The 23,330-nt window shown below is 35.2% G+C and overlaps 3 protein-coding genes across 14 annotated transcripts; 1 reads left to right on the top strand and 2 right to left on the bottom strand.

Moving 5' to 3' along the window:
* The first annotated feature begins 25 nt into the window (after positions 1–25).
* LOC129578450 (peroxisomal targeting signal 2 receptor) lies at positions 26–18,015 on the top strand. Of its 12 annotated transcripts, none has more exons than XM_055467088.1 (12): positions 26–148; positions 6,648–6,728; positions 6,821–6,939; positions 7,014–7,430; positions 7,512–7,572; positions 7,669–7,833; positions 8,153–8,377; positions 14,368–15,790; positions 15,882–16,719; positions 16,816–17,143; positions 17,317–17,607; positions 17,685–18,015. In XM_055467088.1, exons 1-7 carry the CDS (start codon positions 136–138, stop codon positions 8,260–8,262), a joined length of 966 nt encoding a protein of 321 aa, XP_055323063.1. In that variant the 5' UTR covers positions 26–135; the 3' UTR covers positions 8,263–8,377; positions 14,368–15,790; positions 15,882–16,719; positions 16,816–17,143; positions 17,317–17,607; positions 17,685–18,015. The 12 variants fall into 12 exon arrangements, with proteins under 12 accessions (XP_055323063.1, XP_055323057.1, XP_055323058.1 ...); XM_055467082.1 differs by having other exon boundaries at positions 7,669–7,923; XM_055467081.1 differs by lacking the exon at positions 26–148 and adding an exon at positions 3,269–3,948 and having other exon boundaries at positions 7,669–7,923.
* LOC129578453 (arrestin homolog) lies at positions 4,026–6,017 on the bottom strand. The gene is made up of 4 exons (XM_055467092.1): positions 5,131–6,017; positions 4,926–5,064; positions 4,687–4,844; positions 4,026–4,599 (listed from the first exon to the last, which is right to left on the bottom strand). The coding sequence occupies exons 1-4, from the start codon at positions 5,845–5,847 to the stop codon at positions 4,417–4,419; spliced, it is 1,197 nt and encodes a 398-aa protein (XP_055323067.1). The 5' UTR covers positions 5,848–6,017; the 3' UTR covers positions 4,026–4,416.
* LOC129578445 (uncharacterized) lies at positions 8,426–20,892 on the bottom strand. The gene is made up of 11 exons (XM_055467059.1): positions 20,640–20,892; positions 20,396–20,521; positions 18,260–18,380; positions 18,036–18,076; positions 17,734–17,952; positions 17,502–17,636; positions 17,336–17,432; positions 13,596–13,762; positions 12,382–13,524; positions 8,760–9,056; positions 8,426–8,685 (listed from the first exon to the last, which is right to left on the bottom strand). The coding sequence occupies exons 1-11, from the start codon at positions 20,650–20,652 to the stop codon at positions 8,588–8,590; spliced, it is 2,457 nt and encodes an 818-aa protein (XP_055323034.1). The 5' UTR covers positions 20,653–20,892; the 3' UTR covers positions 8,426–8,587.
* Positions 20,893–23,330: the final 2,438 nt, after the last annotated feature.

Genomic DNA, 23,330 nt, shown 5'->3' with positions numbered 1-23,330 from the left:
ACAAAACCATTAGCAACAAAAGAGTCGAAAATATAATCGCACACACATATTCTCATCGCTCAACACAACACAACACACCACAACATAACACAGCACAGCACAGCAAATCACAATACAACGCCTGCTTCTGCACCTATGCATATCGAAGGTAACGGCCGTATAGAGGGAGAGAGTGAGTGAGAGCGCAATGAAAGCATGACTAAAATTGGATCGAACAAACACTTGAACACTTGGATCCACTCTCTGTGGCCGACAGGAAATATATGTTTGCACGAATTGTTATTAGTATATTATAATATAGAAGAGGAAGCGGGTTATGTCGGTTGAGTGGGAAAAGCACACTCACATTCGAAAAGCATCGACGTTTTCTTTATTCAACGAAAACCCAAATGAAACTTAAAAATAGGTATTTTAAGCTTTGCCTTACAGGAATGTAACTTGTTCAACCAGAGGTCACTCATTGCTTTGCTTTGCTTTGCTGTTCATGTTATTTAATCATATCAAACGTTTTGTATGGCATTTGGCTGTTTTGAAAATTTAGTGTATTCAATGTGAGCATTCTAATTTCGCCGGTCGTTCTTATTGTTTGGACCATATTTGAACAACACTTTCCCAGAGGTCACACATTTCAAATGAATCGAATTTTATTCCATCATAAAATCCCAAGGTATAAATGCTTCAATACCCTTCAATCCTATGCTTTGTGATACATGCTAAAAAGACAGTAGCCGAAAATTTCTCACGAAAAACTGGCCAGTCCGGTTTTGTGTACCCGTAATGGCATTGGATGAGAATCTTCAATCGAAAACAAGTTTCTCGCTGACCCTGTACGTCCTTTTTATAACGCAACTAGCCTCAAAGTGTGTGTCTATGAAGGGAAAATGTTTTCTTCGCCACATTCCAATTCATTAGTTTCTTGCTGTCACTCTTACCATTGCGTACATAACCGATTTCCACTTTTGAAACAATTCACATTTGTATGTACATGTGCAAATGAAATTTACCGTTTCAATTCGAGAAATTTTCTATTGAGAACTGTTGTCCCACTGCAGCCACAGCAAATATAAATGACCGAATGTCATTCAATCGTGTACAGAACTATCTATTTTCCAATTAAAGTGTAAAATGTTTTTCATCATGAAAAAAACCGGCGAAAATGTTGATGGGCTGCATAGCTGCGCGATCAATATCTCCTTTTTCCGTGTACCTTCTTTTTTCAAGAAAATCGAAAACTGGTTTTGGAATTTCAGAAGGGTCATCCGAGACAATCAGCGCGCATCACATAGTCATTACCAATATGCATAAATCAACCTCAGGCGCAAGGATACAAATATGTTTATGTGTAAGTTTTGACCCCTATCCCAAAACAGTGTGTAACAAGATAACGCCGCTAAGCGACGAATATGCACGCACACACGCGCACACACACACACAACGTCTTGAGTCAATGGGAGCGTAAACACACATAGTCATGCAGGACCTTTTCGATATGTACGACTGAAGCCGCGCTAGAAACATGTTGGTTGAAAAGGGAATTATAGCGAAGGGATGTTTCGTCTTCGGACACATTAAATTTAGGAAAAAAAATCGTCTTGCACATGTAAACCGGTTTGACCGGAACATTTTTAGTACATATAGGCATTCACTATTGTATTTGCCGGTATTGTCATCGTTCCATAATTCTTCTTTGCATACCGTTTGACCATGATTAGGACATTGGTTAAATGAGAACCAGAAGATAATACAGAAGTTCAGGTATGTAGCCATTACAAAGAAGCAATACGAGACTACCCTTTGAATTAACTATCTATCAAAGTAAAGACACATAGAAAAGGGTTGAAATTTACGTTTAAATAGGTAGTGATAATTTTTCCCATCGAAATTCCATGAGAACAGAACTTGCAAACAGATAAATTTGTCGTACTGTGTGCATGACCATTTCAAATGCTACCGGATTAACGACGAATTGCAAAAGTCGAAAAAAGGTGCACTCAAACTTAAGCGATTGTAATGAAATGAAATCTTTTTTATTCTTCATATTCATTTCATTGCTAACGTAAATCTCTTTTCAAATCATTTTTTGATATATTTTTACTTTACTTCGAAATATTTGATTCGGTTAGTTTTAGTTTTTTTTTTTTAATTCTATTTGTACTTTGCAATCTATTTTTAAATGATAATTTCATCATTTGAATAAATTTTACTAAAGTGAACTGTATTTGTGTCTTTCACAAGGCTGTAGACCCGAAATACCTTGTTTTTCAAGGGAAGAAGGTTAAATATTTTCAACTTTTTCGAAATTATAAATGAAATATAGTGGGTCAATTTATTCGTTTACAACAGAAAGACTTCATTAAGAAAAATTCAATAAGCGGGTCAATGAGCAATTAAAAATCGTTGACAACTTGTTTGAGAGCTTCTATGAACCAAAATACCTACACTGATAAAATCAGTGATTTGTGTGCCCAAGAATTTTTCGACTTCTACAATTGATAAATACACTATGAGTGTCCACAGAAACTCTTACACAAAATTACATTGAATGCGTGAGCTTCTGATTACATAATATTTTCGGGGAAGTTTTGGGAGGAGAACGTGCAAACAGAAATACTAAACACTGTTGGCTCAGAGCTGATTTTAGATCTTTCATCAAATGATTAAAAAAATCGTATGAAACTCGTATAAAACGGCTAACTTTAAACGCATTTTATTTCACGTAATTCATCAATTTTCCATAACCGAAAAATGGTTACGAGTTAAGCTAAGTACACAGTTCCTCGTGAAATGAAAAAATTTCTCCGGTGAAATTTTTACAGGTGATATTTGTATGGTGGTTTGTATTTTCGAATTGCAAGCATAATGATTTTTGATGTATGAAGCAGTAAACTCCCTCCAATATCAACACAACACATGAACAAATTTGAATTTTGAATCCATACTTGAATTTATTTTGATCTTTCTTATTTTTTCACGGCCGTGAAAAAAATGTCGCGTACATTTTGCACGCGAAATATTTTTCACGAGCGTGAAAAAAATTTGTTCAGACAAAACACATAGAAAAATGAACTCAAAAACCAAATTTGTTCATGTGTCGTGTTGATATTGGGATGAGTTAGCTGATTGAACATCAAAAATCATTATGCTTGCAATTCGAAAATAAAAAACACCATAAAAATATCACCTGTGAAAATTTTACCGGAGAAATTTTTTCGTTTCACGAGGAACTGTGTACTTAGCTTTAGATCAAAATTTCAATTTTAATTTTTTTTTTCAAATTTATTGATAATGTCAAAAATACTTTGATAAATTTCATTATTCTTCAATTAGAATATATATCCAATAGTTTCCAATGAAATTACAGCGATAAAAATAAATGCGCATATTTCCGAAAATCGCAATAACAGCCTGATTTTTGTAATTAGATGTAGATTCAAATAAAATATTTGCGCCCTACTATGAATAATATTTAGGCTCCACAGAGGTGTGTTTAAGTGTGTATATACTGAACTGTTCATGTACCATAGTTCACAAACCCTTTTAGAATATTTAGAAAAAGGGGTGCATTGGCACATGCAACGAATTTCTCACCTTTTTTTAACTTGTACTTTATATACATAAGATGCTAATATAACCTTACGAATGTTTCATCCCTCTTGATATTTTCACTGCCACCAATGAAATCGTTGATTTCGAATAGACTATTTACTTGAGTAGAACATTTTTATTGGCAGTCTAGGATTTTAACAACCTTTGCATATAACGACTATTCTGGACGTTATTTAACAGATCACAAAAATTTCCGTTGATCAATCAGAGTTTGACTCTTCAACGAATTGCCAGAAACATTGCCAGATCAATATATTGAATAATTAGCTGTGATTTTTCCTGTGTTTTTGAATAAATATTTTTTAAGTGAATCTAATATGATTTTACCACACACATCCAAAGGTATTTTGTGTTGTTTTCCTAAATATTGCAGCAGTTACATAGTTGGAAATTATTTTTTAAATTAATAAAACAAAGTGTTTCGAGAATTCTCTTTATTGGATTGGGATGGACATATTTGGTTTAAATATAAACAAAAAAATAAGTTTTACAATGAATTTCGTGGCAATGGTCAAGGGAATTTTTTTAAGTTTTTCTTTCATGCTTTGTTTTTGAATTCTGAATTCACATTAGAATACAGAATTCAAAAATTCGTTCGTTATGCTTTTTTTTATTTATATCACTTCTGGTGGCGAGCGTTATTTATCATGATAGTGAAAAGCTGAATTGAATTGCGGTACTGAAATGAAAATTCAGTTCAAGTTTTGACTATCGAAGACACTCTATTCGTTTTTAGTTACTGAGTTTTTTCTTTAGATTTTTTTGCAACATTTTTTTTTCTTCGTTTTATCGATTTGATGATTTTTCGATTTACTCAGGTTCGTTCATTCGGAGACGAGCAAAATCTTCGAATACAATGTTGTCATCGTCGTCAGCATAATGGCTGTTTTCGTATCGATGTCTTTCAATCGATTTCATTTTTTTCATAGCATTGACACGTTCACGCTCAACAGTGCCTGGGGCTGGATGCATCAATTTAAAAGGCACGTCGGTCTATAATATAATAATTCATTAAAAATTATTAAATAAAAATTATAAACTTTTTAAAAAATTATTAATAAATATAATACACAGTATTACTTGGAGTTCCCCACCAAGGGTGCCACAGTTGACCTTAACTCGAACTGAGTATGAAATTACAATACCCATAGCATCAGTTGAGGTTTTTCCATCGCTAATCAAAGTTGATGATGCCAAATTAACATCTTCGTCTTTCAAGTGACCGTCCAAAGCAATGCCTAGGCAAATTAATAAAACGCAAAATATTTCAAATGATTCAAAATAAAATTATTTCTGAATATTCTAACTATCATACTAACCACGACGATCCTTGTTGCTAGATGCAAGGGGTACCAAGAAGAATTGCTTAGTAAAAGAGGCGCCTGGAGTGATGGGGCATCCTTCTCTAGTTTCCATCGACGCCACATGTTTGCTAAACTGAGAGTTGACCATTGTCACCTAGAAGCAAGAAAATATACCTATAAATCTAAATCTTTTGATTCGTTTGTTTTTTGGTCAATTTACCTCGCAATGTTGAACGATGTAGCATTTGATGTTTTTCACGGTTTTTCTCGAATTGTTGGTGATAACAACGGTAGCAGCTACCTTTTCGCCATGGTAGTAAATTTCGCGATCGAGTGTAACTTCCAAATTGATTTTACCTTGCGAAAATGTGAATCCTTTGCTAACCAAGGAGCTAGGAAGGCGACGGCCACGAGTCGATGGTGCGTATTGCAATTTTTTCACAGTCAAACTAACTTGACTGCGCTTATGGCCTTTATCCTCTTCATTCTGGCCAACATAAGCACGGATTGTGTAATCAACACCCAATGGTTTTCCCTCATCTTCTTCAGCCGCTTGTAATGTAACTGAGCTGGGCGAAACGTTTGGGAATTGGAAAGTAAATGGAAATGCGTTTGGTCCGAGTTTTTTAACAAGGCGCTCTTGCATTGGTGTCATTTCCATTTTTTGGTTTACCAATGGCACGATTTGTTCACGTTGCAAGCACAATTCCTTGGAAAATTTCACTCCCATCACCTCATCTTCTTCACGACCATATCGGTACGTAGTAATCAATTCACCAAATACTTTACGTCCCTTCAAGTATTCTGGTTCGACCACAACAACGCCATCAATTGGATCGCAGTAATCCAAATGGTCAATGAAATCACGTTTGCCCAAATAGAATGTTAGCTTTCCATTTGGGGTGGTTTTTTTGAATACTTTTACTGCAACAACCATGATTATACTTTATTTATTAATTACGTTTAAGGTAATGAAGTTTAACTTTTTATTATCGTGAAAATTTCGTTTAGCACTGAAGCGACTGATGAATTTATACGTATGTAAAAATGAACAGTTTCGAACTAACTGTTATGTTTGCGGTTTGAAGTAACCACCAGAAGTGTAATGAACACTGGCTGCTGGTTCAGCTTTTATAGCAAATTGAAAATGCATGAAAAAGGCTTCTTCACAAATGGAATTAGCGATGATTCAACATTAATACATGAAAAGAAGAAAATAAACAAAAACATATTAAGAAGCTTATGTTTTTACGTCAGCCTATGTCACCAAAGTACCAACAAGTTACATTTTGCTTATTCGATTTGATCGAAAATGAAATGTTTAAAAAAACCGTGTCAATTACATGCCCCTTTGTTATTCACTCAGTAATATTCTAACATTGGTGATTCCGTGTAAAAATTCCAAATTTTCGTTTACGGAAAAGAATAGAAGATCTCATGAAAGATTTTTATAGTTATATTTATGTTCAGCCCAAAAGCTGAGAAAATTGCGCATTCAATCACAAAGTCACTTATTAGGTCGAGAAAAAGAAGACTGCTTCGAAGCCTTGCAAATGCGAATACGAATCAAATACTGAAAAACAACAACAACAACCCAAACCAGAAATGCAGAAAATAGCCACAGTCGCTTTTTCAACGCGATCAGATAAAATCAATAAATCGATTTTTGTGTTATTCCCAAAGAGAATTCATGAACTTGCATTATAAAAATCGTATGTTGTATTTTCATATTTGCAGAAAAATCATCGTTTTACACTCAGCATAGGCATGGCTATAATGTCCAGTTTTCACCAACTGACGCGAATAGTTTAGCTGTTGGTAAGTATTGAGCGCTATTCCATTCAATTGCTAAGGCAGACAGCAATTTTTCGTGGTCATATCTTTGAAAAATTTCACTTTTCTCTTTATAGCCACTAGCCAATGTTTCGGATCTGTCGGTGGAGGTACACTGTTCTTGTTAAAATTGAACGAGAATGGCGCCATCAACAAAGTAAAGTCATTTAATTGGACCGACGGATTATTTGATATTGTATGTATTGTTTCTTAGACAAATGTTTATGTTCGATTGAAAAACTCAAGTCACAAATCGTTTTTCATTTTCAGGCTTGGTCCAAGCATATCGTGAACGTGTTGATTTCAGCATGCGGTGATTCAAATGTTCTGCTCTGGGATGTCAATTCCGAAACAAATGCCGTGATATCAACATTTTCCGGCTACAGCAAACCAAAATCATGCTATAATGAACATAGCAAAGAGGTTTGCTGCGTTGATTGGAATCATTTGTCAGAGGACTCATTATTTTTAAGTAGCAGTTGGGACTGCTCTATAAAGCTATGGAATCCAGACTATGCAATGTCACTCAAGACATACAATAGCCACACAAAATTGGTGTATGAAAGTAGATTTGCGAAAAAAATTCCAAACATTTTCATGAGCGTCAGTGCCGATGGATATCTGAAAATTTGGGATTTTTTACAGCCGTATCCAGTTTCATCACTTTTGGCACACCAAAAGTCTGAGGTAATTTATATGGCAAATAATAACTTGTTTTGTTATCAAAAAAAAAAAACAATCACCATTTTCGATTGTTTTCTTTTATAGGTGTTGAGCTGTGATTGGAGTGAGTTCGATCAAAATGTGTTCGCTTCAGGCGGTTCAGATGGTATGCTTCTTGAACTAACTCAATTTGTATTTACCTTTTTTTCCCTTTTGATACGATGTTTTAACAATTTAATATTCTTATTCTTTACTGCAACAGGCCTAATTAGAGGATGGGATTTACGTTATATGACGCATCCATTATTTGAATTGTATGGCTGTGAATATGCCATGAGAAGAGTTCGATTTTCGCCATTTGATTCTGACATTTTAGCTTCAGTTTCATATGACCACACTACTAGAATTTGGAATTGGCAACATGACTGTGAGGCTTTAGAAACAATAACACATCATACTGAATTCAATTACGGCCTAGACTGGAATCGTCTGGTTCGAAATCAATTGGCTGACTGTGGTTGGGATTCACTAGTCAACGTTTATATTCCAAAATCATTGAATTAGCCTCAATCTTTATTTTCTTCTTCAATTTGTTTTTGATTTGATTTGATTTTTCAAGACTTGTATATTCTCGGTATTTACTGCATGTTGTAGGCTTGTGCAATGCATGTTTTGTAGTATACATATTGGTGAGATTTAATCTTTAACGCTTGGATATTAATTCTATATTTTTATTCTCCAATCAGGCTGGTTAAAAGCGAATAACCTCTATCAAAACGTGCACTCTATGATTGATGGGACCACAATAGTTTTTCTTTCACTCTTTACATTGTTTACATCCAGAATTTTGGAATAGAATTGAATCATGCTGAAGACATACGGAGCAATTGAATAACACACTACCATTGGAGGAAGTCTATCATGATGCACCCTTATGCATTGGAAGGACATATATGTATATGTAAAAAAAGGTAACCGATGTGTATTTGGTCTAGATCTAGAAATTTTGAGCACTTCAATCATCAATAAATTAGACACTAGTTTATTACTGCTACAAATGAAAAAAAATATGAATTTATTGTTGAACAAAGTGTAATGTAAACATACTAGAGTGGAAATGGAAGTGAATCATAATAAATCGGAAGGAAAGAAATCATCTGAAATCGTTTTAGCTGCGTTGCTTACAAAATTGTACACACTTTGGACGTTTTATTGTCCCCAATGATGTCTAATGAGTGGTTTTTTATTTGCTGTACTTGCTGCATTGCATTCTCCTCCACTGTAGAAAGAATATAAAGAGAGCGCGAATTAATAAATGGAAAATGACTTGTTGATGTTCAAAATACAACTCACTCTCTACAACAGTGTCAGATGTTTTGCAATTGTTTTTGATTTCATTGAAAAACCGTTTCACACGTCCTTCGCTTTCTTTCGGGGTAGTCGCCTCAATTTCTTCTACAGTTGCATTCATTTCAAACTGATTTTTGGCCGGCGTACTTACCGATTTGATTGAAGCAGTTGTTTGCTCAGTGAGCTCAGTGTCAACGTCCGCTTCAAGGTCCACTTCATCCAAATCATGTTTCAACGGAATAATTTTTGTCATTAAATTTGCTGTTGTAGCAGGGACATCTTTCATAATATCTTTCTCAACTGTCAACAGATACCGAAAATATATTAGAATTTTTGAATTCCAAAGTGCATTATTTCTGTGAATAGTAAAATTTTATAGTAGCAAATTGCCCAATCAAGGCTTTAAAATTAGATCAAGTAATGTATTCAATATGAAACATGAAAAATTACAAATAAGAGTATTTTACGACCATATGGAAACATAACGTTCTTCTCATTGTGATCAGCTTGTTATTTTGCATGAAATTTCGGTCTGACGAAAAACTCAGACAACTAAGTTTTTTCGCGGTGGGAGGTTGAATTTTGAAAAAAAAAATCATCGCAAACAAAATATTGACACAAACTAGATATTGAAAATATCTAGGAAGTAAAATAGGGCATAATTTTATTCCACATTGTTGCGAACTGTCGTTGGCGAATATATTGGTAGAATATTAGCAATTGTTTACGATTTCCTCTTTTTTTCTCCCAATGCTACAACTTATAATTGCAATCGTGAACCTTGAAAATAGAGCCACTCTCACCAGTGGCGTAATTAGGGGGTTCAAACCCCCCCGAAATCAAATCATCCCAAAATTTTTTTTACAATAAATAAAGGGAAAATTGAGTTTCAGGATATTCAATATCAAAAATTTCGGCTCGCTTCGCTCGCCATACGAACAATATTATATAAAGTTGTATCGCCTGAGCAGTCGATCGCTAAATTTTGGACATTTTAGCTAACTAAAAATGATTATCTCAAACGAAATAGACGGCTGTAGTCGCCTGATAGTTATTCTTCAGTCAATATGTTCGAAATAAAACGACTAAAGCCGACTATTTTTCATACAAGATTCCAAAAGTGAATTTAACCCTCTAATGCATTAATTTTTCCCAGGGCTGGGAGTACTGGTACTTGGTTGATTTTTGGCCATAGATATTTAAAAAAATATTCATAATCCTAGATTCCTCATGACTAAACGTCAGGAAATGCGATTGACATAAATCAGAGAACAATCAAATCCATTGTTTAAAAGTGTAAAAAATGTGTCTAATTTTGAAATGAAATAATTTATTATGTCAAATTTTTGTTTTTACGGACATTCTAGTTTCTAACTCAACAACCATTTGATGTAGACTAATAGTGCAAAAGACAAGATTATAGAGGATACCTTGACGAATAAAAATGACTATTAAGCAATGTGATCCGATGTACGGTTCACGTTCTACAGGCGTTCAAATGTTGCCCGTCTAGAGGCGGTTGTATGCATTAGAGGGTTAACTATCTGTGAATTGGATCACTTTCAAGTTTCATCCGATTTAAGCAGTCTGTCAATATATATCCACATGGGATGATAAACTCTTTTGAATACTTCGGCTGGATATCCAAAATAAAGAATACCCGAGTAGCAAAAATCTCAGGCTTGCAACCAAAATTTGTTATAAATCGGTTTCAATTCAGTTATTCGCAACAAAATATGTTATAGAACAGTTGCAATGTGGTTTTTAGGTAACAAGGCATCCGCTTTGTTATATATAAGTTATAGAAAAGTTATTTTTAAGTTGCAGAAAAGGAGAAATATTTTAACAAATTTACCAACTGGTTGCCAGATAACTCATAATCTCAAAACTTTATTGTAACGTTGCTGCAACTACGATTTGGTTACATACGTAACCATGATACGTCAGTGCATTTCACCTTGTCAAACATTCATACATTTGGTCCAAGAATGCAATTCCTGTTGAAGAATTTGCCAAGCTAATGAGTTTCGAAAACGTTGAGAACGTTAAACGTTTCGCGTTGGTGGATTTCATCCAATCGAAAACCAATCATTACGATAAAAACAGAGAAATCACAAAAAAAAAACAACTTGTGTTGAAACTACTTCATTACTATCTTTCTTGTTACAATAACGTAATTCAAGTTATAATTAAGTTACATTCATGTTATATAGAGGTTACAGTAAGGTTACTTCAACTAAACATATTGAATGTAGATATGTTGTATAAAGAAATAGAATTTGGCTGTCATTAGAATTCTTTCCGTAAGGAATACATCGCCTAATCAAAATTCTGTGGCAATAAAATAAAATCATGGAAAACAAAACAAAAACAGACCAATTTCATTGAAACTATCGTGGGATAAAATCAAAAAGAATGGAAATTATAGAAAAAACGTAGAGAATTGTTCAAAAATATGCTGGCATCCAAAATATTGTTTGACATTGAAACGCAAAATAGAATTTTATTTGTTACTCTTACGTTTATACAACATTTCAAAAACTGAAATGCAACTTGAATAACACAAGTTGTAAATTAGTTGCCGAAATGTTTTTGCAACGTGTTTTTATATGATGAAAGTCTAGATGGAAGCTAAGAAGTTCCTGCAACATTACTACAATGTAGCAGTATTGTTACAACAATTCCAAGGTTCTATTTGAGTTACATTTGAGTTTTAGTAACAATGGCAGTAAAAATCGCCATATTTACTGCTGTTTGAAATTTTTTGCACATTGATGCGTTTGTTCTTTCGAAAATAAAATCGAATTTATCATATATTTATGCATTTTCAACATTGCGTTTTAGCTAATTATTATAATTTTGACATTATAAATCGTATTTGAAATGGTTTGAGATAGTTAAACGAAAAAATTAAAAAAATTGAAAAAAAAATATTTTGCACATTTTTTCTCAAAATTGCATCTTTTGAAGGGCGCGTGAATTTTAAGAGCCTATCGTGGCCACTATTGACGACAAAATGACATTCGTTGTAAAATTTCGATTTTGAAAATGTTCAAAATCGGCAAAATATTTTCATTCTCACACATATATATATATAAATTGCCCAGCGATTAAATATTTTTCAAGTTGAATTTGTCAAAGATAGAGATAAATGATGATGCCGTTGAAAGGAATGAATTGAAGAATGAACATTCAAATTGAAACTCGATAGTAACTTTATTGAAACTTTCTTTGGTTATATGACAGTATGCGATTTATGAGCATGGCTATTGCAACGATATAATAACATAATAAAATCGAATTATAACCGAATTATAACCAATTTGTTACAAATAAGCCCCGCCTCGCGGCTAAACAGCTTACAATACGGTTATTGTAACGTTACAAAGATCGGCTTGCAACATCTTTGGAGTTGTATTTAAGTTATAGTAACCCATTTGCAACCGGGAAAAAGGGGAAATTTGCTACTCGGGTATGTTCTCTATGCTCTAAGTTGATTGTTAATAGATCTAAAAAATCACTACTTTGAATATCCACAGGAAATCGTCCCTGCATTTATTTCTAATACTTGTGCAAAAACAAAAACCCCCCGAAAGAAATTTCTAGTTACGCCGCTGACTCTTACCATTCTTGATTTGAAATATTTTATTTGAGTCTGCTTCCGTAGTTTCGGCAAGTTCATCAAATTTCATGGTCAGTTCGTCTGATTTATTTTTTGGATTGTTGCTCATTTCGTTGATTTCATCATTCATCGCTTGTATAATATTTGATGTGCTGCCAACATCAACACCATCGTTTATGAACTTGACTTCATTATCAGCTTCAGTGTCATCTTTAAGTTCATCAAATACCGTAACATCTTGAGCCAATGCGCGATTTAATTTATTGTTTTGCTTGTTCATTTCATTATTATCTGGTTCATTTGAATTCTGTATCGGTGGGTCACTTGATATTTCATTGGTTGACTCTTCGCCTGTGTTTCCTATTACTTTATTCATGTTTGTGTCATCGACGTTTTTGTTTTTTTCCTCTTCTTTTTCAAGTCCCATCGATGTTTTAACGTAGTCGATGACATTTTTTGGAACTTCTTTTACTGTTTTCTCAGTTTCTTCAGCCAAGTCCTTTAGCTTTTCCTCACCCGTTGTTGCAACAGATTTTATATCATTCATCAAACTATCTCCAATATTGGAGACACTCTTACTAACAATGTCCATCTTGATTTCGACTTTATCACTTATTTTAGAGTGATTTTCTTGTACATCGTCTTTGCTGTGCGATAATTCCGTTTGGGATTTAACTACTTCAATTGCTGTAATCTTTTTATCCGCTTCCAATGTATTCGGTTGAGTGTAGGCTTTTGATACTATCGTCTGATTTATGGAATCACTTATATCGATCCGAGCATCAGAATGTATTTCTTCAAGAGTTTCTTTGGCCAAAATTGGCTTTGAGCTTATAATATTCTTGAAATCTGGTGTATTCTGATGCAACAATTCAATAGATCGCTTTTGATTTTCAACACTTTTGGTGGAATCATAACTTTTGGGCAATGTTTGTATGGGAATGTTTTCATTTGCATCTGATGATGTGATATCCAATGATGTGCTTGGACTGAGCTTTGACACTGCGAATAAGAGAATATGGTGTAGCCCTGCAGCTATGTCCAATATACGGAGGTTTTGAAATTTTTTTAGTTCATGGGGTAGCCTAATTCCTTTGTGTTTGGCCGATAATTTTTCATTGAATGTAGTCAGAAATTTGTTTTTATCTAAAATAGTGATCTCAAATTTATGTCCACATACTAATTGATTCTTAACACGCAATCCACATCATACTCACCAGTAAGAACACACACAAAATCGTGCCCCGAACAAAATTTCCAAATGTTGTCGTTTTGATTGAACAAAATAATACGTTCGAATTGAATTTCCGTAGCACTTGTACTTTTATAAACATCACCCGAGCTACTGATCAAAAAAATTTCATCCTTCTGCGAAACGTATATGCTGTACACGAAAAAATATAAAAAAATAAAGAAAAAATACAAAGTTTAGAGTGAGTTTTTGAAAATGTATATTCTTCATGATATTCACACTTCCCGAAGCAAAAAAGAACTGTCTAATTTGAATTGTCTAATGTTTTCGGGACGCTACCCAGCATCTGCCAAATTCAAACATTTGAAATGACAACCATTCCAACTACTATGTGCCGAACGAACCGTATAAACAAACTTCTAACAAGAACTTCGGTTTGTGTATGTGTTTCACATTAGGAGCGTGATTTTGGCACGAACTTCTCTTTCATCGCATACAACGCAACACAACACAACAGACTCATTTGTTATTGTTATGTTTGTTGCATTTGTTTATTTGATTCCGTTATCCGAGCATGTATTGAAATTCTATATCGACACCAGTGACAGATACGTGAATTTCAACACGAAATAAAATTTGGCGCATTGACACATTGAAACTGGTTGAGTAAAGTTGTTGCAACACATAGTGAATTGGTTTATTGTTTATCAGAAAGTGCGTAAATAATTTATTAACTTTATTTTGTACTGTGTACATTGTTTTTGACGAATTAAATTAATTTTTTGTTTGTTTAATAGTTATTCATCATGGCCCGTGGAGCCTGTGGAGCTCGCGGTGGGAGCGATAAGAGATTCACAACAGTGAAACTGGCTCTACGAACAATCATCCAAAAACCATATCGGCTGATTTTGACAACAGTGATTGGGGAAATGAGCATCATGGCAACGCTAATCTCACTCCTAGCATCGCTCTATTTTCTATATCTGATAAGTTTTTTTTTTAACATTTTCACTGTTTTCGCCATTTTGTACGACCATCTTGAACCGATTCGATTCATTCAAATTGAACAAAAAAAACCATTGTTCTTGTTAGGTTAATACGGCGGTCGATGAATTCAACAACGACTTTTTCAACAGCAATGGTGATGAAATCATCAAAATGTGCTTCCAAGGTGTGCTCCGGCAAAACTACACCAATGATCGAATGTTTATGGTCCCAGGTTTCCGGCAAATGGTTATCAACATTCTCGGCGAATGGTTTCCATGGCAAACGAACAGATTTTTCGGCAATACATTCAAATACCTGTACGAGCAATATGCCACAAACGTCAAGAACAACCTCAAAACGCATTGCGAACAGCGTTTGAGAAAGTTCTTCAAAATGCGTTGCTACGAATTGAACCACATGTGTCTGTGTGGAGATCTCGAGTTGGACGAATTATTCGATGGTGACGACATCAAAAATGCCATCAGCTACACATATAACCGGAGAGATTCAACGCGTGGCAATGCAAATGCCATACGGAAACTGGAAATACTGTTGGCGGAGCTGTATTGGATTGGAGCACCTTACAGACCAGATGATCCACACCCATTCAACATCAGAGAATTCGTTGAACTCAATTGGTTCCAAGCATTGCGCATGTTCATTAATATACAGCGTTATATTCATAACTTTCACCTCTCGTTTGCCAATCTACGCCAAAGTTGGAATCTGTTCCGAAAATATCCGCTCTATGTGCAACAGCCAGAATTTCCAGAGCCGCCTGAAATCACCACCTTCACAGTCATTCCGAAGTGCACATTCCAGCGCCGACACGTGAAAATTGATACAGATGCATTGTACAATATTTTATGTGGCGTCAAGGCAATGAAGCGAACAAAAGGCACCCGAGTCTTACGAAACGGCGAATTCCAACAACGCTACATCTCACAGACTGAATTTAAAAGAATTTCAAGCTGGCGTTCGTATTTCAACATGGACGAAATTATCAAGTTAGTCAAGAATAAGAAGGAATTCGGCGATTCGATAATATCAGATGGTGTGTCAGCGTCGGTGTTATTCAAATTGCCGAAACAGAGCAAAACTGTTGCTGATGAAGAAGAGGCCGAAACCAAACGAAAATATTTCGCAAACGAATTCGCGTATGCATTGGGAATTGATCCAGGCATGCGAACCTTTATTGCGTCGGTCCGCCTCGATCTAAAGACCGGCGAAGAGGTAAGTATTTACAAAACGAAAAAAGGAAGAAGAAGAAGAAGAAGAAGAAGAAGAAGAAGTATAATTCACTTGTGTTGCAATTTATTTTCAGACCAACGAGAAGATTTCGTTCAAACAATACCATCAGAAATCGAAACAAGATGCGCGCAACATTAAAGCCGAACGTATGACGAACAAGCGGACCTCAAACGTATCGCCACAGAGATTGGCCAGACACCATCGCCACGGAACATCTCTTGGCGCCATTACATCGAACATCGCCTGCGAATGTTCCAAGATAGTATCGCGGCATACAGTCAGAAAAACTATGCACGCTTACGTTTGGACAAACACATTGAATGGCGTCGTGCAATTGATCTCATCGCCGGTAAGCTGGTACATTTCAAGACAGCTATCATCAACATCGGAGCAGCCGAAATTTCACCAAATTGCCCGATCCGAATCAAAAAGTACGTGCGGTGTCCAGGCGTTCGCAAGCTGATTGCAGCCTTCAAAAGACGTGGCAATTGTGTCGTTCGGTTGGTGGATGAATACATGACATCGCAACATTGTGCCCGATGCTTCCCGTTCGGGAACCGTCCCGATATAGACGAAGAGCAAACGATACAAGAAGTGCAACGATTGCCAACCAGATGAACGTGTTGGACTTCCGAGAACCATCTATACGAACGTCAGCAAACGAGTGTTGCAAATGCAACGGAAAATCATGCGTACATGGGAGGAAATGCGCGACCAAGGTGATGCTATTGCAGCCATTCTAACCCAATGAAATTCAGGACGTTTGGTGTCAAAGAAGCAACGCTTCTTCAAAACCTGGCAACCAAATGCTGCTGAAAACGCTGGAACAGAAGACGCTGCACAATCACGCAAGTTGCTCAAATCACTTTGGCATCGGGACATATCAGCAGCCAAACTGATCATGTACAAAGGTTCATTATCTATTGATATTTCATTTGAAAATTGGAATCGATTTGGTTTTCGCTTAAATTAATTGTTATTTATGTGCTTGTTTTCTATTTACTTAGGTCTTTGCACGCTACTTGGTATTCCGATACATCCAGCACTGCTGCGACGACCAGATGATGACGGCGTTCCACTCAATCCATAATTCAAAATCCAGCGTTAAGCATTAAAGTTTTTTTTAACAATTATTTTCTAGTAGTTTATTAGAGTTCTCAAGCCTTGCACTTAGTGGGCTATTTTAAGGTATATAAGTTGTCTAACTTTATTTACCGGAGTACATGAGTGGTTTTATAGACGTTATTTGATGATCAGAATGGGTTATATTCATTTTCCGGTTTGACAATGTCGCTGCATTCTTTGGATATGATTTGTTCAATGCATCATATCACGGTAAGTAGAATTTGTTCAACGCTTCGGAGCGAGAGTTATTCAGACATTTGAATGGAAAAGCAGTCTTTTTGCTTCGCGAGGTGTGAATATCGATTGCTCCGTTGTGTGAACACCACTAATTGATACAGAATTGTTTCCTCTTTAATTTAAAATCTACCATTTTTCTTTTTCAGGTTATGAAAAACACCCTACCTGTACACGGTGTCTTTCAAGTCAGATGTATTCAATTTAGTGACTCGGCTATATTCGACTGAATTTAATTTTCCAAGCACATAAACTCCATTACAATCTATAAAATCCATCGAAAAATGTTGTACAATTTTCAGTCTTAGATCAGTTGATTCAACTAACAGCTTACCGGTTACAAATACAACAAATGTCCTGCCACATTTGGCGATTCGCGTCACAAAATTTTCACTGATTCGCCTCACTGTTTCACTCGGCCGTTTTACTGCGGAGCCAAAGTACCCATAACTATACAGTTTTCCGCTATCTGAATGAAAAAATGCAATAAATTAAATTTTTTTTTATTGGAATCTAGTGTTGGACAAATATTTTGGAAAGATCTGAAACGGCGACGAAACACTTACTTGTGAGCACTACAAAATACGTGCCTAAAATGTGCGCGCTAATATCAACCAAATCGTCCAAATTGCCGTGGTCGTCCAAACACCGCTTATGGAAGTCGATAATTTCGTAGTTATGTCTAATAATACAGTGCACGTTGTTGTCCAAACTTCGAAACTTACTTCCAAACGTTTCATTTATTGTAAATATGGATTTGCCATTAAAAAATACTTTGTTGTTTTCTACATGATCGTTATTGTATTTGGGAGAAAGTTGAGAAAAAAAATAAAGTGTATTCAAGTTGATATTGGGGTGCTTTTACTACCTGTTAGGATCACGCTAAATGCCTGACCAAATGCAATATTCCTGAAAAATAAGTAAATGTAAATCTAAATACGACAAATGGCACAGCTCAAAATCACACAAACATTTCATAAACAATACAAATGTTGATTTGAATATGGTTCAGTTTTTGAATCGCTTTCAATTTTAGCGAGAAATTCGGTCAATTTTATCGATAAACATGTTCAACGTGGTCAATGTTCTTACCGCACTTTATATCCCAAATTTTTTATTTCTTTAACACACGAAGGTTTTGCAATAACCTCTTTTGAACCTGCAGACAGTTGATTCCATTGATTTTCTCCCCATATAAATAGACGTCCTGATTCTAGATTTACACCGCATTCGGCAAGACCAAAAGGAAATGAAAACGAGCCAAAATGGTAAATAGCCAATCAACAGAAATACACTTACAATAATATATGTGTGTAGAATGGACGCAAACAGACAATGAAAAAATCTAGAGAATGGAATGGCCCCCCGGCGATATCCAATGGTAAAATCTTGAATAAAATGACTACGCTATTGTATTGTTTTCTGTCATTTGAACGAATGTGTTTGTTTGAAGAAAATGCCGTTTTGAAAAATCCGAAAAGACTTTTCGCTTTTTTTCAGTGTTTATTGGATTTCATAATTTCATTTGAAACATTGTAGTTTGATCAGACGTGAGCTGAGGGTTTTTCTTGATTTTACCCCAGGTCTAGGATTTCAAAATGCGAAATCTAGCCATTCTTAACCCCATTCTTCATTTCTGAAATCTGATTTGAAGTCTTTTTTTAGACCGATTTTGCAGTAGTAGATAGAATCGATTTTCAAAATTCGATTTCCTACGCATCGGTTTTCCGAGCGGATTCCGACAATATGAGGCATTGAATATTCAGACCTTCTTTCTAGGATTTTCAAGTTTGTAGTATTTCAAGTCAATTGTAAAGATATGACATAGTCTGATCTCGTTGATCTTGAACCCTGCTGGTGTTTTTTGAACCCCAACGAATTTTTTTGGACCCATCGACATTTTTCGACTCATTTTTCAAAAGTGAGGACCTTATTTAGGTCAGGGAGATTGTAGATTGAAACACAAGCACACTAGCCCCGCAGTTTGCCCTACAATATCATATACGGCAAGCTGCAGAACTATTCATTCAGTATACATCATGCAGCTCAACTGTCAATCTGTAATCCCCCTGATTTAGCTCTTCACTTTTTGTTCCGAAAGCAAAATTTTACACTAGATAGAATTGATCATTTTTTTGTCCCCATCATGAATTTTTGGTCCAACCATATCTGAAATTTTTGGTGTCAGGATCTATGCACAATTGTCTGTCAGATACGCACGGCACTAATAAAACAAAGTGAAGCACGATTCTGCGATGGATTCGTTTAACGACCAAAATTCTATTTTTTCTAGGTTTTTTAACACATATACCACATTTGGTAACATTTGTTTGCTTCAGTATTTGACGCTAGTGTACAGCTGTCAAGCGCTCAATGCGCCGCAGACTGTGATCTGTGTTTAATAGACGAAATCGCAATGGATGCGAAATGACACTTTCATGATTAAACCTCAATGATTTAGCATAAACGAATAAAGTTAGACGGCTTTAACCCATACTGGGGTAATATATAGTAGTCCTGGTTTGGCAGAGGGCGAGTTTTCGAGACAATGCGGGACAATTGCGATTTGATCACAATTATTTTCTGAAAACAGTATACTTACTAACAGTCAATGACAGATAGCTGAGGATATATGCTGAGCATAGAAACTCAGCAAGCTGAGATTGGGATATTTTGACTTTGTGACGTGCTATTCCAACAAATTTATGATGGAGGGGAGTTTAGAACACAATTTCCATTACACTCCATCAACACTCCACCAAAATTCCACATAAATTTGCACGAATAGCAAGTCACAAAATCCAAACGTCCCAATCTCATCTTGCTGAGTTCCTATGCCCAGCATATATCCTCAGCTATCTGTCATTGACTGCTTACTAAATTTTTATTATTTAGTAATTTCACGCAAAAGCATTGAATCTAAGCTACAAATTGAATTGGACTTCGAGTCAATGTAAAAATGTGAAAATGAAATCGATGAATGAAGGAAATATAAATCTAGCTGTTTGTTCTAGACTGGAATCAAACATTGGCCTTCATCAAATATCCGCGCATTCGGGAAAAACATTGATACCCTATGTCTCACTTTGCCCGGCTCACTCCTATGTTTACACATTTTTCATATAAGAGAAAAAATTTCTATGTCACCATTCAAACTACTAAAAAAGCACTAAACATCAACTCTAAGTTGAATGATAAAGCTATCTATAATATAAACGCGAAACTGACCACAAATCACCGCACTCTGATTCTCCCCAGCTATAACTTTTCTAATTGGGTCATTCTTTATGAAGAAATAACTTTGATGATTTTCCGATAAATAGGATTTTCCGAGCGTGAATACGGCACCCGTTTCTAATCAATTAAATCGAATAATTTGATTATTGAGAGATATGAAAAAAGCACACGCAAATGGTTCAATGGAATTGATATGAAATTATTCGCACAGTAAAACTTCAATTAAATAAAACACCTGGAATATCCATTTTCGGAAGTTATTTTCCATACAACACCAATAAGAAAAATATTAAAACATCGTTTTATGACAAAAATGTTTACAGTCTATGTTTCCAACTGAACACTTGAAATCAAATGTTTTTGCGTCCAAATTACGACGTTGATCGCCACAGAATGGTTGTAGTGTATGGCGGAATGGAATTCTCGAATGGAATAAATGTGGTAAAGCGCGAAATATCAAGCTCGAAGCAAGTCCAATTTCAAATACGACGATATGAAGAAAAAAATGACTTGAATATTATTATTTTTAGTCATAAGGTGGTCGTCGACTCTCCCTCTCCCTCTCCCTCTCTCTCTCTCACTCTCTCTTTCTCTTTCTCTCTTTCTTTCTCTTTTTTATTCTTTTCTTCATTTCTTCAGTGGTCAGTTCGGACAGACACAGGGTCTAAACACTCAATGCGCCTCGGGGCAAGAGTGCTTTTTGTGCGATTTTTTTTTTTTTAATATCTTCCACCCAAAACGAGAAGAGTTTTCGTTTGCATTCTTTAATTTTCATATAATGAAAGCGCCCTTCTAGTATCCTGCACCACGGGTTGCTGGTCCTGGTCGCCCTTGCGCTTAGACCGGCCCTGGCCCAGACATACTGTTTTACACATTTGATTTATGCTTTGATAACGTTTTTTGAACACATTATATTATTCTAGTTTTTGCATGGTGGCTAGAAAATACATTAGCATTCTATTGTTTGGCAGAACGGTGGAAGAAGGCCCTACGAAAAAGAAAACAGATATTTTATGTTCAACTATTGAAATGGGGTACACAGATATGGAAATTCAACTGCCCGATTAGTTTTCATGTATTCAAAAGAACTCTAAAGCACTTACTATTCGAATAAAATGGTCGATAGTATGCGCCAAGCTGTATTGCGTATATCTGAAATGTGGAATAGAAACGTACGAATTCATTTCAACTAGTTGTCCAGTTGACCATTAAATGTGAGGGTGCCGGAAATTGACGTTAATACATCAAGCCGTTTTACATATACTGCTCGCTAGAAGTGTTTTAGCTCAATTATAGACGCAATATTGGTTTCTTTCTTCTCTCATTCAAGCCGTACACAAAATTTCAGCCATGATTTGTCGACAAAAATCGTATTGAAAGCGATAAAAAGCTGCCTTTTTGCAAATAAATATTCCATATCGAACGGTGCACGAAATCAAATATTATGTTTGCTAAGTTGCAACCACGAAAACTGATTACTATATCAAACATTTGCTGTCTGTCAAGCTTGCACGAAATCGAAATAGCAAAAGAATGTCGAAAAATGTCATACTGACATTTCGCTCATCATCGACCCTGGGCTGGAATTCTAAGAATTCCACCGAAATCGTTCGGAATTATTTTTTTCGTACATAAGACCATATTGGAGTGAAAGAGAGAGATTCCACTATTTTTCAGTTCCCCACCGGAATTATTCCGATAACTCAAGGAACAGTGGATTGTATGAGAAATAATTCCGGTGGGAAGCTGAAAAATAGTGGAATCTCTCTCTTTCACTCCAATATGGTCTTATGTACGAAAAAAATAGTTCCGAACGATTTTGGTGGAATGACTTAGAATTCCAGCCCTGGTCACATCTCAAACAATGAAAAATGAATCTCCGCTAATCTGATATGCAATCCAATCTAGAAAAATATCATAGCCATTCATTTATATAGTGAATAAATAATAATCGAGTTTAGGGCACCTCTGACTCTTTATAATAAAAACATATTAATAACATGGCATTTTCATTTTGACCAACTCACTTAGTTGAATTCAACACTCATCAATCATGCATACAGTTTACTTCTGCGAAAAATCAATGAAGTTTATGGAGCGAAATCCAGAACTCCAGTACACAATAGACATAGTGTTATTAATTGGACGAACTGACAGTTGCAAGGGACCGAAGAATGTTCCCGCCTTGAATGAAAATCAAACTTGATTTCTTATTAATAGCGTGGCTATTTCATTGCAAAAGCAGTTACATTTGAAGAAGTTGAGAAAGAAATTTATTTTTATTGCAACAACTGCCAGTTTTGTACATAAGCTTTTTGCGTGCGTTACATATTATGTCTTTTCCACGATTAGATACCATAGTTCTTTGGTCTGTAGCATTTCTAAGCCACCGTAATCATTGTTTAATGAATATATGAATGTCCGAGAATGAAAACGCAACTTCTATTCACAACACATATAAGTGAAACAAAAATAAAAAATTTATTGAAATGAAACAACAAAATCGAATTTTTTCAAAGTGTAACAACAAAAAAGATTTTTTTAAAGTGTAACATCGGTATGTTGTTACACTTACTACATACCGATGTTACACTTTAAAAAAATCTTTTTTGTTGTTACACTTTGAAAAAATTCGATTTTGTTGTTTCATTTCAATAAATTTTTTATTTTTGTTTCACTTATATGTGTTGTGAATAGAAGTTGCGTTTTCATTCTCGGACATTCATATATTCCCGAATTGCGTCTTGAAAGAGTATTTGAATATGTGACCTGTTTGTTGAATTACATCGACCATTGGAGAATTGACCATGAATATATATTTCGTGTATATTTGTATATTGCAAATACCAATTTCATTTGTATCGTTGAATATTCATTTATATTGTGTAGCTTTTCACCAGTAATATTCATATTAATCGAAACTTGT

The sequence above is a fragment of the Sitodiplosis mosellana genome, unplaced genomic scaffold (assembly GCF_009176505.1).
Source record: "Sitodiplosis mosellana isolate CC-2019 unplaced genomic scaffold, AAFC_SMos_1.0 Smas_scaffold_6226, whole genome shotgun sequence".
Taxonomy (NCBI): Eukaryota; Metazoa; Arthropoda; class Insecta; order Diptera; family Cecidomyiidae; genus Sitodiplosis; species Sitodiplosis mosellana.
This window is presented reverse-complemented; position numbering and strand designations above follow the sequence as displayed.

Bases quoted from the DNA above. Each gene is read 5' to 3' on its own strand.
- LOC129578453 (XM_055467092.1), bottom strand. From the start codon at position 5,847: ATGGTTGTTGCAGTAAAAGTATTCAAAAAAACCACCCCAAATGGAAAG. The intron at 4,845-4,925 runs GTTAGTATGATA...TAATTTGCCTAG, and splicing joins TAGCAACAAGGATCGTCGTG to GCATTGCTTTGGACGGTCAC. The intron at 4,600-4,686 runs GTAATACTGTGT...ATTATATTATAG, and splicing joins CCCTTGGTGGGGAACTCCAA to ACCGACGTGCCTTTTAAATT.
- LOC129578450 (XM_055467079.1), top strand. From the start codon at position 14,729: ATGTGCTTCCAAGGTGTGCTCCGGCAAAACTACACCAATGATCGAATG. The intron at 15,791-15,881 runs GTAAGTATTTAC...ATTTATTTTCAG, and splicing joins ATCTAAAGACCGGCGAAGAG to ACCAACGAGAAGATTTCGTT.
- LOC129578445 (XM_055467059.1), bottom strand. The intron at 17,953-18,035 runs GTAGTAAAAGCA...ACGATCATGTAG, and splicing joins ATTTAGCGTGATCCTAACAG to AAAACAACAAAGTATTTTTT. The intron at 13,525-13,595 runs GTGAGTATGATG...TCACTATTTTAG, and splicing joins TTTTGTGTGTGTTCTTACTG to ATAAAAACAAATTTCTGACT.